At 45.0% G+C, this 15,521-nt stretch overlaps 1 protein-coding gene across 1 annotated transcript in view; it reads right to left on the bottom strand.

Moving 5' to 3' along the window:
* Nucleotides 1-10,663: 10,663 nt before the first annotated feature.
* The window catches only part of PTPRB (protein tyrosine phosphatase receptor type B), a gene marked incomplete at its 3' end in the record, with an annotated part of 62,434 nt that continues 57,576 nt past the window's right edge, over nucleotides 10,664-15,521 (bottom strand). The window contains exon 34 of the mRNA XM_082767498.1: nucleotides 10,664-15,415. Within this exon, the coding sequence (XP_082623624.1) occupies nucleotides 15,393-15,415 (23 nt within the window). The remainder of the gene's footprint in view (nucleotides 15,416-15,521) is intronic.

The following is a 15,521-nucleotide window of genomic DNA, read 5'->3' as shown; positions in this document are numbered from 1 at the left end:
TATATGTGTGTGGTTTGGGAATTTTTATTTTTATTTTTTAAAAAAGCCCCCAAATTTAAAGCCCCTAACATTTAATAGGGGCAGTGTTGTGTTGTGTGTAAGCAGTGCCAAGTTCACCTCCTCTGTTCCCGATTGGTAACCTCTTACAGGTAAGGGGAATGGCCATGGCTTTCTGCACGTGTGCGTCCTGTGTCTTCCTAAAAGAGAAGGAGAGGTGTGGTGACACGGATTCACCCAGACTGTCAAGCCAGTAGCTTGGGGTTTACAAATCCAGATTAACAAAATCCTCTCTGTCTTTCCTCCAGAAGCTTTTGTGCATGAACTGTACGACTGGTTCTCTGAGCAAAAGGCAAGAAGCGCATTGAGTTCATGCAGCTCATCCAACTGTAAGTTGTGTCTTTAAGTGTGGTAGAAACACGGTTTTCAAGGGCCTCTGGAAGTCAGTCATGGCTGCAGGGACAATATTAAATCATTCTGCAGAGAGATTAACATCACAAGTTAAACATCTAAATTGGCACACGAAGTCAGGCTGTACCCATCTCTGCCAAGCGGGTGTGTGATGCTGAGAAAAAAATCCTAAAATTCACTCTTCTGTCACAGCCTGCACTTTGTTGATTCAGAAATGTCTTTCTAATCCCCATACTTGGTGGAAGCTGGGGATTTCCTTGCAGAGGATTATACACTGATTTCCCCCTGGGCTTTGTGTATTTCCAGTTTTTGTGGCATATTCTCTGAAGTGTATCCACAGCCAGCATGTCTGCTTTCTTCAGAGCCATCCACAGAGTTGCCTTTTCCATTTTATTCAATATTTATGTGCTCTTGCTTTGAGGAATTTTGTTCCGTCATGCTCTCTGTCGCTCAGCTTTAGCACGCCCCACTTTCTCTTTCATGTGGTGCAATTAAATCATTTTGTTGACACAGCATCTTTCTCTGCTAACATCTTAGGCTCGTTTTAGAAGCAGTCACTGGAGCGTTGTCTGTCGAGCAATTTGTCCCTGCGGGGACTGCAGAGCTGCTCCCGCTGCCACCAGTGTCCCTAGACCCCTGGGACCAAGGCACTCAACCCGCACTGGCTGTCCCCTGTGAGCGCAGGTGGAAGATGTGAAAGGGGAAAGTTTGGCCAGTGCTTAAAAAAACTTTCACTTTAGGGGCTGCTTGAAAATGCAAAACTCCTTTAAATCACAAAGTCAACATCTGAGTGGGTCTAACACAACACCAGATTGCCTGCTAATGGCAGAAATGTGCTGCGCAAGCCTGTTTGCTAGCACTGCAAATGCAGGAACTGGACACTGAGATGGTGTTTCTGCTCAGTTTCGCCTAAATGGTCAGAAATAAATATTTTAAAGACAAGAATGTCCGCATGGAAGAAGACACCTGGAATAAGAAAAGTGAGGACAAAACAAAACAAAACTTAGGTGATGGCTTTTATTTAATTAATCAGACAAAATGAAGCACAGCAGAATTCCTTATGATGAAGCTCAGTGTAGCCAGTGAATAGTTTCTTGTGGTCTCTGACAAAAATCCTATAGCTGGAGTTAGCAACAAATTCTGTGTGTAATATCTCTGGGAGTCAAAACCCACCTCTTCCTCAGCAAGGAACAGCTGCTGCTCCTCCAGTAAATTCCAGTCAGAAGCAAAGCTCTCCCCTTTCCGCCCTCTTAGGGGTTTTCTGCGATGATATGCGGAGCTTAATCTTTGCTGCAGAAAGTGCAGAAAGCGTGAGTGAGGAAACCTTGGAGGGAAGATGTGTGTGATTCACCACGCTGCCTTGTCAGGTCAGGGCCCCAGCAGACTAATCAGACCCAAGCTGGTGCCTGCGAGACTGCACGGTGTTGGTAACCTGACACACAGCATGTAGCACACATGTATGTAGCACACACAGCAATCCCTTTGAAATTACTTTCCCAGAAAGGCAGTAAAAGTTACTTGAATCACCTTTTGAATCACCTTTGGTATTGCTTAAAAAAAAAAAAAAAAAAGTAATCCGCCCGTAATTTAATTTAATGAGTTAATGCAGTGTCAAACATGAACCCGCAACCTATAAATTTTCCGTAACATTTTGGCTGGCAAACTGTTTGTCCCTTTTCCTACTTGCATGCCAACTGTCATTCACTAAAAGGAGCAGGAAAAAATCAAATGTTCAGCTCTTTTCTGTAACTGCTTGTTCAGCAGACCCCAGCAGCTGGTGGTGGTTTCTGGGCAAAGCACTTCACATGCCCGGGTGTTTTTTCTCCTGAACAATCATGAAAAATTGGCCTGATACCTAAGGAAAAAAACAAATTCTGGAATTAGCTAGCTTGTCTGGCTTTTGATGGATTAATATTCATTCCTCATTGAAGCCACTGAGGGTATGCTGTGAACCTACAAGCATCCAGATGAGTGGATCCCAGCAGCCAGCGATTCTGCTGCGTTAAAAGCAGGCAGTGTCCTGTGAACTTTGTTGCTCCTTTACAGTCAAACTGGAGACTAATGGAGACATACGGGAAGCAATACACCACAGGGAGCATTTTAAATAATGCCTCGGGAACTTATTGAAGAAATTAATTTATATCAGGCTGGCAACAAGCTCAGGGAGACTGAAAATGGGCCGAAGAAGTGTCAACACAAAGCAATAATGAACTGCAAGATGCTGAGCGCAGGTGTGGGGTGAGGAGTCTCAGCAGCTTTACTCGTGATATGACATGGCAAGGTAAAGGGCAAATTAATTGAATTTTTAAAATATGTCAGCTCAGGAGGTTTATGAGCAGCAGTTTGATGGGCAGAGGAAGCAAAAGCAAAGATGAGCAGCTAAGAGCGTTATCAGAAGACTAAAATGTCTTTTCTATTTTTGAAAAATACCAACTAGTAAATGAGGATGGGAGGAATACAGCAAATACTGGGGGGAGAAAGCTTCTTAGCAAGGAGAAATGTGACCACAAAGCCGCCAGGGGCGATGCCGCTCAGCAGCGTGGTGCAGGAAGCGCTGAGAGCACCTGCCTGCCCCGATGCCCTGGCCTTCTCTTCAGCAGCTGCCACTCAGTGACTTCTTGGGGAAACACAGGGCTGATGTGTTGTTTTTTAGCCTGTTTTGCTTTGTAATCGAGCAAAATGGCACGCATTAAAAGGAGCGTGGCCAGCAGGTCAAGGGAGGTGATCCTCCCCCTCTACTCTGCCCTGGTCAGGCCTCACTTGGAGTACTGTGTCCAGTTCTGGGCTCCCCAGTACAAAAAGGACAGGGATCTCCTGGAAAGAGTCCAGTGGAGGGCCACAAAGATGATATGGGGCCTGGAGCATCTTCCCTGTGAGGAAAGGCTGAGAGACCTGGGCCTGTTCAGCCTGGAGAAAAGAAAACTGAGAGGGGATCTCATCAATGTGTGTGAATACCTGAGTTGTGGGAGACAGAGGGATTTGGCCAAACTCTTTTCAGTGGTTTGTGGGGACAGGACAAGGGGCAATGGCCACAAGATGGAGCCCAGGAAGTTCCACACCAACACGTGAAAGAACTTCTTCACAGTGAGGGTGGCGGAGCACTGGGACAGGCTGCCCGGGGAGGTTGTGGAGTCTCCTTCTCTGGAGATATTCAAGGCCTGTGTGTGCCTGGCATGGCACACACGCTCTGGTTTCACCCTGCTCCTTCCTGCTTGAGCACCCTTCTCCAGACACACAAATGCACCACACCGTGCAGTAGATGTTTACTAATCTCATCGTTATTCTGTATTCATGCACACTGAGTTGTCTCTCTCAATAATTAGCTTTATAATGATCTAAAACAGTCCATACCAACTCACATTCCTCGTAGCATTGTTCCCCTATCGCTCTCTAACACTCCAGTTACACTTTCAAGGTTGCTTTTATTGATAGCCAAAACAAAAAGAGAAGTGACGGATTGATTAGTTTCATATTTATTTTGCACATTAGAATTCACTGTTTTTTTTTTCTTTTTTTTTAAATTCGATGTACATTCTGTGCTTCGCTAAATAACCTTGAAGACCATGTTGCCAAGTCAAATGTTGCTGTTAGGATCGCTCATTATGGAGCTTGAAAGAGTTCTGATAATTTGGCCCTCTCCATTCAAATAGCAGCTATTATGAAATATGAAATCTGAAGGAAAAGAAAAAAACAAAAACAAAAGCCACAACCCGTAAGAAGTGCTGCAGCCTTTCTGACAATGCGGAGTTCGCTTCCCTTTTCAGGAGAGCTTTCCCTTTTCTGGCAAATGTGCCGTATTAAAATCTGCTCCGTCCTTGGGTGAGGAAAAAGAGGGCTGGCAGCTTGGTTATTTTTAATAGCTTCTTTCAAAGAGGGATTTTAATTGGAGTGTAAGTCTCCTCAGATCCCCAGGAAGCAAGAATTTCTTTTACATGCAGCTGAACTGCTGCATGCGGGAGTTCAGCATTGTGTGCAGGGTTACACCACGAAACAGCAGCCAAGAAGGACACAAAATGTAGGGATACTACGTCCTTGGTCCCCACCTCTCATTTGTGGCGAAATTCAGCATTTCGCCACAAATGACGGTGTCTGCATCCATCCCCTTGCACCCAATGCATGGTGCTGGCATGGTGCTGGCACGGAGCAGCGGATCACTATGACAGGGAAGGCGACAGCTTCTCCTGCCCCTCGCTGCGTTATCCCTTGCTGTTCAACTGAACAATGCCCCCACATTCTGAACTAATTTTCTTTGAACTGCGGGCACTGCGAAACTCATACTTCTGCCTGCTATTCCTTCCCCAGGCATCTGTCATTATTTATCCAGACAGTTTAAACTCTTTATGTCCAATTTATTAGTCTCTCTGAGAACTGCCTCCAGCTTTGTGTGGAAATACACTCAGTGGTGGAAACAGCTGCCAGGAGGGCTCCTCTCGTGATGGTTTTCATTACCAGGATAGCGAGGACGAGGCAGTTTCCAGCATCGTGTCAGAGGGTGGGATCTGAGGACCGTGCTATTTTCCTGGAAGGAGGCAGCAGCCCCAAATAGCACAATCTCTTTTGCCTTCAAAGTTTTGAGTGAAGACCCATTTAGCAGTGATCCAGCAGCAGATGCAGTGGGTGCACCCCTTCCATTGCCCACATCGATGGAAGATCTCCCGGTCTCCTTCCCCACAGTGCGTGCCATGGCTGGGAGGCAGCGGTGGGCTCCTGCTGCCTGGTGTTGTGCCAGCAGGGCTGAGGACAGCTGCCCCTCACCCCACTGAGTTCATGCAGTGGTCTTACATGTCTTAAAACAAGGAAGACAGCAAGAGAATGGGCTTGGAGCATGGGGCCTGCTTGGGATGTGCAGTCACAGTAAGGAGGGAAATGTTGCAGTGAAGAGGAGATGCCTCACGCATGTCTAATGTTTTACTCTCACACAACTTAACAATTTGTTCTTATTTTGACCATTCTCCCATACTTTGTGGACTAGGTTTGTCCAAACTGCTTGTTTCAATATCCCACCTTGCCCAAATCCTGTATTTCCTACCTTGGACACTGTCATTGAAGTTTATTGGGAACATCGCTTAGGGCACACTGACTGGTGTGGCAAACTAGACTGGCCACATTGTTCAGGGAAAACCACTTTTGATTTTAAAACTTAATTGAGTATCAAGTTGGAGGCTAAAGGGCTATTCATTTCTTCTGGTTGAAGGCCACTGCACAAGCAGATTTTGAAGTTCAACTACTTCGAGGCCCATATACCAGCCAAATCCGTCTGCACACTGCTGTGAAAGACTGAAATGCACCACTGTTTTCTGCAGCATCTTGCACGCCATCTGTTTCCAAATCACTCTCCTCAGCTGTATAATTTAATTATCAAGATAAGTGCTAGTAGAGGGGAAGATGAGGAGATGCAGCTAGGGGAAAAGCTCTTTCTGAAGGCTCTGCACCACATTTTCCCTTTTGGTTTGAAGGTGCAAAGTGGCATTTCAGGAGCAAAGGAGACCTGACCACATGAACAAACCCCTCAGCTTCCCCATCTCCACACAGGAGGTGTGAGCGGCCAGCAAAGTCCCACCACACCAGGGTCTCATGCACTTGGCCTAACACAGAGCATGGGCCCAAACCCAGCATCCTCCTGCTGTCCAAAGATTTGTTCTCCCTTTTTGTGCTCCTCTCTTCCCCGAGGGGTGTTCCCAGCCATCAGGCACACTCGCAGCTATGAGAAGGCCAGCATTAGACCCACCTTTTTCCAAATCCAACATCCCTGTTCCTTGTGGATGCAGGTCAGGTTGGGGACTGAGCTGGGTTTGGGCCTCTTTACCTGAGCCATCCTGGTGGGGTTGTGAGGGGCAGGCCAGGCTCTGCCACAGCAGATCTCTCCTGAAACAGACCAGGGCATCTACCCCTCTTTACCCTTCTACCCAGTTGCAATTTTCCCAACAGAGGTGAGTAACATGCTCTCTAGATGAGAGCAGTAGAAGTGCACTCACCGTATTTTCTGACTTTTCTTCTTTTCCTCTAATTGACTCAGTACAACCAGATGTTTAAGGTCTAATCCCACCAAAGCAAACAGAAATTCGTGCTCCAGAACATCATTAAGTCAAGCATCAGATATCTTCCCACCTACCCTGGCTAATCAACCACAACATACTTGACACCAGCGCTTCCTTTTGCTTTTTTTCCCCTCTCTATTTTTGCCGTTTGAAATTCTGGGCATTTTTAACGCAAGGTTTGAGCTGCCCAGGAGCTCCTGGAGGGGGCTTGGGGGAGTTGCTTGTTCATCAGGATGTTTACAGAAAATTTGTCACAGCCCAACCAGATCTAATTGTTATGATGTGTAAGAAACAGGCTCCTCAGCTATTTTTAGTGATCCCCAATCTTTCTAGCACAGATCTGTAGGGCATTAATTAATTCCAGTTGTCTGCCAGTTCGGGCTTTCCAAGTTGGGCTCACAAATAATTTGGCTCCAGGTGTCTTTTAGATCCAGTGATAAGATAACAGGAGGCTGGCATTTATCATGCTTGGTGTCTTGAGCCTATCTTTACTGATCTGTTTGGTACTTTGGACATTATACAAGTCTTTATTGCCTTTGCAAGTACCCATATTTTTCTCCTAGTGGTTTCATTACTGTTGCTTTAGTCAGTGACAGGCAAGAGAAGTGCCCCCAATTAACACATGGACCTTTCTGTATCTGTCCTTTATTTGCATAACATTTTCCTCCCTAGCCAGGCTGTGCGGAGCATTCAGAGCACCTTCACTTTACTGTCTGCATCTGATTATTTTTACTCTGTATTTTTACAGTGCGGCTCAGTTCATACCAACTCTATTCTGGTGGCTTTACTACGTGCCATCTCCAGCAAGTATGGGTTTTCTTATCCATAATACCACTGGTCTCTTCTTCAGCTTCAGGTTTCCTTACTCTCTGTAGGATGGAAAACAAAATTGAAGGGTCTTCTTTCTGTGCTGGCTGCACTAGAGACTCAAACCTGGTCTGGGCTAAAACCAGACACATTTGTCCCACATATACAATGGGAGCAGGAGAGACCTCAGGTTATAGCTGCAACAGATCACTTTCAAAATTGCTAGCAATAAATTTGCAAAGTGGAAACACTTTTTCTTATCTTTGCACCTTCCAGTAGGTGTCTGACAACTCAAACAAATGGATTTGGAATATATCCCCACCCCAATGACTTGTGTGTGTGCTATGCCATGGACAGGGAAGGAATTTCTTACAGAGCCCTTTTTGTTTGGATCTAGTGGTAGTGTCCTGTGGAGCCACTCAATGCATTTGCTTTCATCCCCTTAGAAACCCTTGGTAATTTTTCCACAGCGCTCTGCTAGTCTGATGATCAGTGACTGGACTGTGGCCGCACGCCTTTCTCACCAGCTGTGAATTCAGAGCTTCATTCAGAAAATGCTGAGCAGCAAAGCTGTGAGGGGCTGAAGGCCCCGAGGTGGCCCCACATCACCGCCATTTGGCAGGGTGAAGTAGCTCAGCTCCTCATCCATCCCAAACATGACCAGGATACAGGGACAGTAATCAGTTTACTTAAGCCCATGGATATCTACATAGGCACTGTAGCTATCCGCCTTGCTATCTGCTTTGTCAGCCCAACCACTTTCTGTGTCTTTGAGGACTGGGGTATGGTTCTTCTGACTTTTGGTTATTTGGGGATGGGCGATCATAGGGGAAGTCTGCCCCAGACATCTCTGTACCAGAAAAGTTTGTGTGTGAGCAGATGCAAACACTTCTAGTGTTTGTTCTGTCTCCAGAGCAAACTTCTTTGGACCTGAGATGCCACCACAGCATCCCTCAGCAAAACATGCCCAGTTTTAAGGCCTGGTGCAAACCAGCCTGGCCAAGACACGCATGTAGAAAAATTATCCATGAGAGCCAGCACATGAAACAGGGCAGCTGGGAGACACCTCCCTCATGCAGGGGCTCACCCAGCTCACCCTTTCTGCCTGTACCCCATCTTTTAGGCAGGACAGTGCCTCTCCTCAGACAATGGGGTAGCTTGTAGGAGCAGAAATACCTGGTTTCTGGCCCTTTCTTATATTGAGAGGGCTCAGATTGGGTAGCACCCAGCTACCAGCTGTGGCCTCAACACTGTGGGGAGAGCAAGAAAACTCCGCCTTTACCCTCAGTGAAAGGTATCTGCTGCAGGTCTCCGCTCATTTGGAGCATAAGCAGGACTGGGTGCTCGAACACCAAAGACGAGCAAGGACATGGTGTGAAACTTGGCAGGGATTTTGGCACGAGCGCAGGGAAGGCCATGTACAGGCGCCCGTCCCTGCCAGCGCGGCGTCTGCCAGCAACGCTCAGTGCCTGGCGTTCGGCTGCTGCCCAAGGCTGCGGCTCTCACAGCCCCGGCCGGGCTCCTGGCAGTGTTCAGCCTCCTCTGAGCTGCTTTGCAAGCAGGGCTGCAGCAACACCGGTGGTTTCTGCCCTTTTTGCCCCAGCTTTTCGCCTGTCCCTGCTGCTGTTCCCACAAGCGCTGGGTGCGAGGCCCTGAGGCTCAGTGACTGAGGCCTCTGTGTGGAGGGAGGAAGTGAGGCGGTGCTGAGCCTGGGCACAGCTGGGCCTACTGGCACTCTGCTCCCTCTCTTCGTCCCCTGAAGCTGTGTGCAACCACTGGGAGCACCTCCAGGGGCTGGACACCCTCTTGCCACCCTGTGTGGCTGGGAATTTGGGTCAGAAGGGGGTGTGTGGGGAGGGCAGCCTGCAGCTGGGACCCTCCTGAGTAGGGACCCTGTCTGGTCAGTGACAGCACTCGGGGCACTTCAGCCTTTTTGGGGGCCCCGGGACCTGCACAACAGCAAAGCTGTAGGTGCTGAGCTGATGTTTGGCATGGAGAATTGAATACTTTGAGGTCTGCAAAAAAGCTTCTCCTTGGATTTTTGGTGCCTGCACGCCCACAGAGTGCTGCTCAGCCCTACAGCCCTGGGGAGCCACCCCGAGCCGCAAGCAGGAAGCACAGCTGCCTGTGGTGGAGAGGTTTTTGGAAGACGCAAATGACAGCTAGCACCTCGCTTTGATGTAACGTCAGGCACCTGCAGGTGGCAGACCCCAAGAAGGAGGCCCACACGCCTCTTTATGCAGATAAGAACGGCTACCAAGCCCCCTTGGGACAGGAACAGCATGCCCGGCTTTTGCAACTCCTCCGCAATACGATGTTATTTCACTGTCTAATTGGAATGCTGTTTTTCTCTTTTATGTGTCTTTTGTTGTTGCTGGGGGGTGTCTGCGTAGGTCAGGGCTGGTATTTTAAATGAGCGATGTGTAAAGGCTTGGTGAGCAGCACTTTGCATCTTCACTTGTGGCATTTGCTGATGTACTGGTATTGCCAACCAAATGCTGTCTTCTTGGGAAACCAGAAGTGCCGGAGACCCTCTGTGTTTCGGTTTCCTTGCTGCACCTTGTAAAACCATCTGTATTTATTCCTGTCTGCAGTGCTGGCCATGTTTCTCCTGCACAGAGATACTAACCATACATTATCTTTATTGCTGCTTTTCTGTGCCTGCATTGGCTTCAGGATGGAGTATGCTGAAGAGGTAAGCTTTTACAGCACCAAGAAAAAAATCTAATACCTTCCTCAGGACATATCTAACAACACAGCCTTCAGTACACAGCCTCTCAGCAAATAGCTCACAGTACAATGCGTAACCCAATACATCATTCTTCCTTTAAAACAAACTGAATCACTTTGTTCTAAACACTTTTGGTGACAAATAAGGACTAATGGACACACACAGGACTGGCAATAAACATACTACTGCTGAGTTCCCTAAATCCCTGAGAATGCTAATGGGTTTTAAGCATTGTGGAGAGGGGGAGCAGAAAAAAATGTATTTGTTATAAAGAGTGGTTCAGATCTTCAGGTGGTAGACAGCGATGTAGCTCCAGTGCAGTCTTAATTGGCACAACTGCTTTGCAAAACATCTCTAAAATAACAGGCACTCAAGCTCCTGAGTTGCACCATTGTTTCAAATGCACATTGTATAATCCAGACAATTTGTCTGGGGATAAGGGCAGAGAACTTGAGGGGTGGAACAACTGTATCTTTCTGCATGGGCACTAATCCAGACAACAGGCAATAACAGAGCCCCTTTCCCCAATAGGCTGAGGCTTCTGATGAATTTAATGTTCTCTGAAGACCATCTCACTTGAAATCAAACTCACTTATGACCTTTTCTGTGAGCAGCAGGACAACAAAATCCATAATGCAAAGGCAGTCAAACAGAAGACAAAGAAAGATGTGATTTTTTTAAATGAATGTTTTATTCATGAACTATTTATAAAAATGTGTAAAATACACTCAAATATATTTGATTTGTTGACTGTAGCTGAAAATATAAAAATATACTTAACAAATGCATAAATTAAATTGACAAGAGTAGCACAATTCTGTGTTCACCCAGTGTTTGTTTGGAACACAAATATATGTAATTATATAGCATATGACAATGGAGTATGTGCTGAAGAATTTTTCAGTCACTTTACTCCAGGCACTGGCAAAGAATTTATGGCTAGCTGTATTTCAAAATCATGGCTTTTTTCACTATAACATACAGCCCTGGTAGAGAGCAATATATATTTAGCTACTTGACATTACTTATAGTATTTCTTTAGCTTTCAAATAAACCAAGAAACAACCAAGTCATGTATATCAATCTACCAGCATCATTGACACTGTCTGTGCCCAAATTCCACAGTATTTGCTAAATTTAGCGAGACCCCAGTCTCCAGTATTTCCTGCCAGTCTTACAAAACATATCCCAGTCTGAACTTGCTATTGATCTGTGGGGTCACTGGTAACAGACCTCTTTGCTTTAGCCATACCAACAGGTCAGGAGTTTGACTTTGTCAGCTTGGGAGGGACAGTGAAGGGCACAGGGTCCGAAGCCAGCTGCCTACATGCAGTGGTGCACACTCACCTTTCATTCAAAGTTGCAGCCTCCAGAGCCCACACATTTGTGACAGGACCGTGAGGGGTGGGGTTGTCATTTCATAATGTATTTTGTTTAAAAAAAAAACCTGTATGAAATCTGAATAAACCTAAGCACCCAACATGCCGCTCCCTGGTATCGAAGCTGTAACTGCTGTAGGCTGCATCTCTGAATGTCAGACGTGTTTCTCTGATCTGTGACCCTGGGAGGAGATGCTAATACAGTGATTAGATGGTTATTTGCTCATTCCTTTAGCCCACATATTATCTCCCAGGCTGATGAGCACAGCTAAGTGCTCATGTACTCCGATCTGTTCAGTATTTGACTTTCTGCTTTCTAAGTTAAAGCACAGATAACCGTATACAATACATAATATAAACATAAAGCTCACACATATTCTTTTCTCTGTTCTACAACTGAAAGAAAATTCATAGTATATCATGGCATAAAATAATATTTCTGGCAATTTTAGGCACGTATATAAGCTGTATAAATAACTATAGCAGCAGAGAAAAATGTATAAAGTTGCACTTTTATGACATCTTCACAGTATGCCTATTTCTCACCCACTTTTGTGTTCCATTAGTAACAAAAAATATCATTTATCAACTCCAGCTATGCAAAATCTACTTCTTTTCTATGATCGGTAGTGGATCTTGTAATTGTATTGCACGGATTAAAAACATTAATTATATTTTTTTCATTATTAAATAACTTTCAATACAAAAATTTGAATTAACCTAAAAGCCCAACCCTGCAAGTGCTTCACAAGTTGCATGGTATTTCTCAGACAAACATTCCAGTTGACTTTCAGTAAGGTATTCAGGTAGCTTTTGTGGACAATGTGGATATTCACAGGACTGGGCTCCAAGTGTGCAAATCTTAGCTTATGGATCAGCAATAACACTAGCCTTGCTTTATAACATTATTATTGGGAAACATCAAGAAGGGAAGTCTGAACATCATTCGTGGACATTCACAACAGAAGCACCCTCTTCAGCAGAGGATGTCTCCTTCCTTCAGAGCCATCTTTGTTCAGCACACAGGCTTCTTCAAGTCCATTCTTGTTACATTAATAATTTCCCTTTGATTCTGTTGTTTAGCTTAGAGGCACAGTAAATATAATTAATTAAACTGGTAAGTAAGTGTCTTACATTAAAAAAAATGCTACATAGATACTTTATACTTATTCTCAGTGGATTTACACTGGTTTCATAGGACCAGAATTGGCCAGAAAGCAGAACAAGAGCAATGCAGTGTATGTACAGTTTCTTGCATGACCTAACTAGGCAGAGCTGTAAAGCTATTCAAGAGTACTGTGCCAGAGTGCTTAAGGTCATCTGTCATGTTAGTAAGTGATGAGGAGGAAGAGGCTTACGCACTGTGTCCATTATGAGCTGAGAGAAAAGGTGTTTGCTACGACACCGTCACTTTGGGTGTAGATTTGTGAGCTCTGTAGGTGTTCCCTACAGAGTTCCCTCTGAGAAGGGAGCTGAGAAACAACACTGAAATAAAGAGCTGAATGATGTGCCCGTCTGCAAACCACGAACAACGTACATATATAGTAGTATGCAATCAGACTGCTGCCATCCAATCGTGCATTATTGAGCGAGTTCCATTTCCCTCAGCATACAGAATGACCCAGCAATACATCGCCTGAGCTCATTTACAGAGCACACGTGGTACAACCTCACGGTGCTGTTGTACGGCTGGTAACTAACATGAGCTTCATTCTGCAGCCACTGCCGCAGAAAGAAAGGGCTAAATGCAGCACACGTAGCACAAAAGCAATTTCCATCATGCCCTAAGTTCAGCTGTTATTAGCAGACCCAATGATCAATCTACTGCTGCCATGCCTGTTTGTCCTTGCCTGCTAACCTGGAGTCTCTGCAGCACAGGAAACAGAGAAGAGGCCTGCAGAAAATTTGCGCCCCTCCTTGTGCTTTTGCCAACACTTCCTCTGTGAAGGTGGCTTCTGCTGCAATGTTGGTCCCTTCCAAGATCCCACCAAGGGCGGTGAATCTTGAGGTTTGTGTGGGGGCCAATAGGGGCGTACAGGAGGAAGAAGCAGCATTTTCATACAGATACCTACAAGCTTATCTGAGCCTACGTGTTCTGAGCAGATGTGAAAGCTGATATGAAAGGTTGCTTCTGAGGCAGCTGAGGGCATTTGGACAAAAAAGGATGAGACTCCAGCTGGAATAAGGAAAAGGCACTATCGGGCTGTTTCTTTCTCTGCAGGAGAACCAGAGTGACATGGATGTGAACAGTCTTCTGGTTCTGTTTTAAAATGATTTAAGAAAACTCTGACAGAGAAACCTTGCAGACTTCTTCACCCATCGTCACACAGGGAGAGTGTGGCTCCAATGGTGAAGTCACACTTCCATGGTGAAGTCACGGTAATCTTCTCCCAGAGTCACTGCAGTTTCTAACTAAGGCACTTGGATGCGTTGGCTGGTTCTCTGGAGGCCTTCAGAAATATTGATTTCTCTCCAAAATAGAAGCGGAATCTAGGCACTTGTCTTCAGAAGCAGGCTAAGGGTTTTCTAAGCAAAGAAGGAATGAATAGATAAAAGAACTATCAAACGCTTCCTACATGTGAAGGAGATGAACTGCGCACTGCCTCTTTTCTATTTATTTATAAAATGCTCTTCAAAGACAAAGAACAGCTGAGCAGAGTGTTCAAATCAGTTCCTTGAAGGAAAAGCCTCTTTTGGAGAGGAAAGAGGATGTTCCTAAACTGCTTGGCTGGGCAGGATACCTGGTGGGTGCTGTTGGATTACACTTCTTGCTAATCACAGGATGCTCTGAGAGCATCTGATGATTAGCACAGGGAGCTAATTATCATGAGAGCACATCCCCTGGGTTATGATGAGCCTTCTTCTATTCCATCTGCCCTTGCAGCGGTGACATCAGGCAATATCTAAGTGGAAGAGTCCTGGGAGGACATCCTGGGGCCATGCTTACCTTCTGTGAAAGCAAACAGCATTCAAAGGAGACCTGCACTTGGGCTGAGGCAGCTATGCTGCAAGCACCTCAAAGCCAAAGCCAGTTGTGCAAACTGTGGGATATGTATTTTGTGTGTCTTTATTTCAGTAAGTTTCTAACCCCTCTACTTCCTGCACTGTCATAGTACATCACTGTTTTAATGACCTATGGAAGTTGACAGCTTTTACATCTTCACGGGTCTGTTAACATAAGGGTATGAGGTGTTTTCTTGAAACCTTTTCTTACTGTAATTGTATGCAAGTAAAAGTGCACAGACACAGGCTGTGGTCTGATTCTGCTCTCTTAAACCAGTGTAAAGAAATCAGGATGGGACCTGTTCCCCTCAAAGCACGTGTGTGGGGAAAGGCCAGCTAGACTTCAAGGCAGCATGTGTTGTTTGATATTTTTCTACTATGTCACATTAGACTGAAACAGTTGCTTCTAGTGAGGTGGACCCTGTTTTACTTGGCTGTTAATGAGTTCTGTAAAAGATATGTCATGGTGGCATGGATTTCATCCATTTTGGTCAGATCATAAGCAGTAAGGTTAAAGTGAAAAGTAGCATTGTAACTCTTATGCAGGACTACTGTTCCCTTTCCTAATAGTAGCTTATTTCATCTCACAAACACTGAACTAGTTAAAAAAAATAAAAAATGAGGCTTTCCTTGTAGGATTTTTCCTGTGTGTTCAATGCCAATACATAACCTGCTCAAAAGGCAGCAGTCCTGTTAGCCATACAATTTAAAATAGTTTACGTAGAACAGTTCATAAAAACTGTGATAAGAAAAAATAGTATTATCTGAAGCTTAATATTAATATAAACATTATAGAAAAAATACATATTTACATAATGCCAAAATACAATTATATACATTAACATCTATTACACTTAAATTATATATCTTTTAAAAAAACACCAGACCAATAAATAATACAGTCTCAATAGAAAGGTCTGGCACCTTTCTAGTGCATGAAATACATACATTTAAAAAAAAACAACAACAACAAACAAAGCCCCTAGTTAACAAATGTGGTCACAAATGCAGGTGTCTGTAACATTCTTAGTGCCTTGAATAAACAGCATCTGAAAAGAAGGAAAACTGGGATTAGGAAAAAATAAAACAACACAGGTGGCTTCATGTTCATCTCTGCCTGAAGTAAGACTGAGTTTCCTGGCACCTCTTTCTCAA

Source organism: Aythya marila (assembly GCF_965140915.1).
Source record: "Aythya marila genome assembly, chromosome: 1".
NCBI lineage: Eukaryota > Metazoa > Chordata > Aves > Anseriformes > Anatidae > Aythya > Aythya marila.
This window is presented reverse-complemented; position numbering and strand designations above follow the sequence as displayed.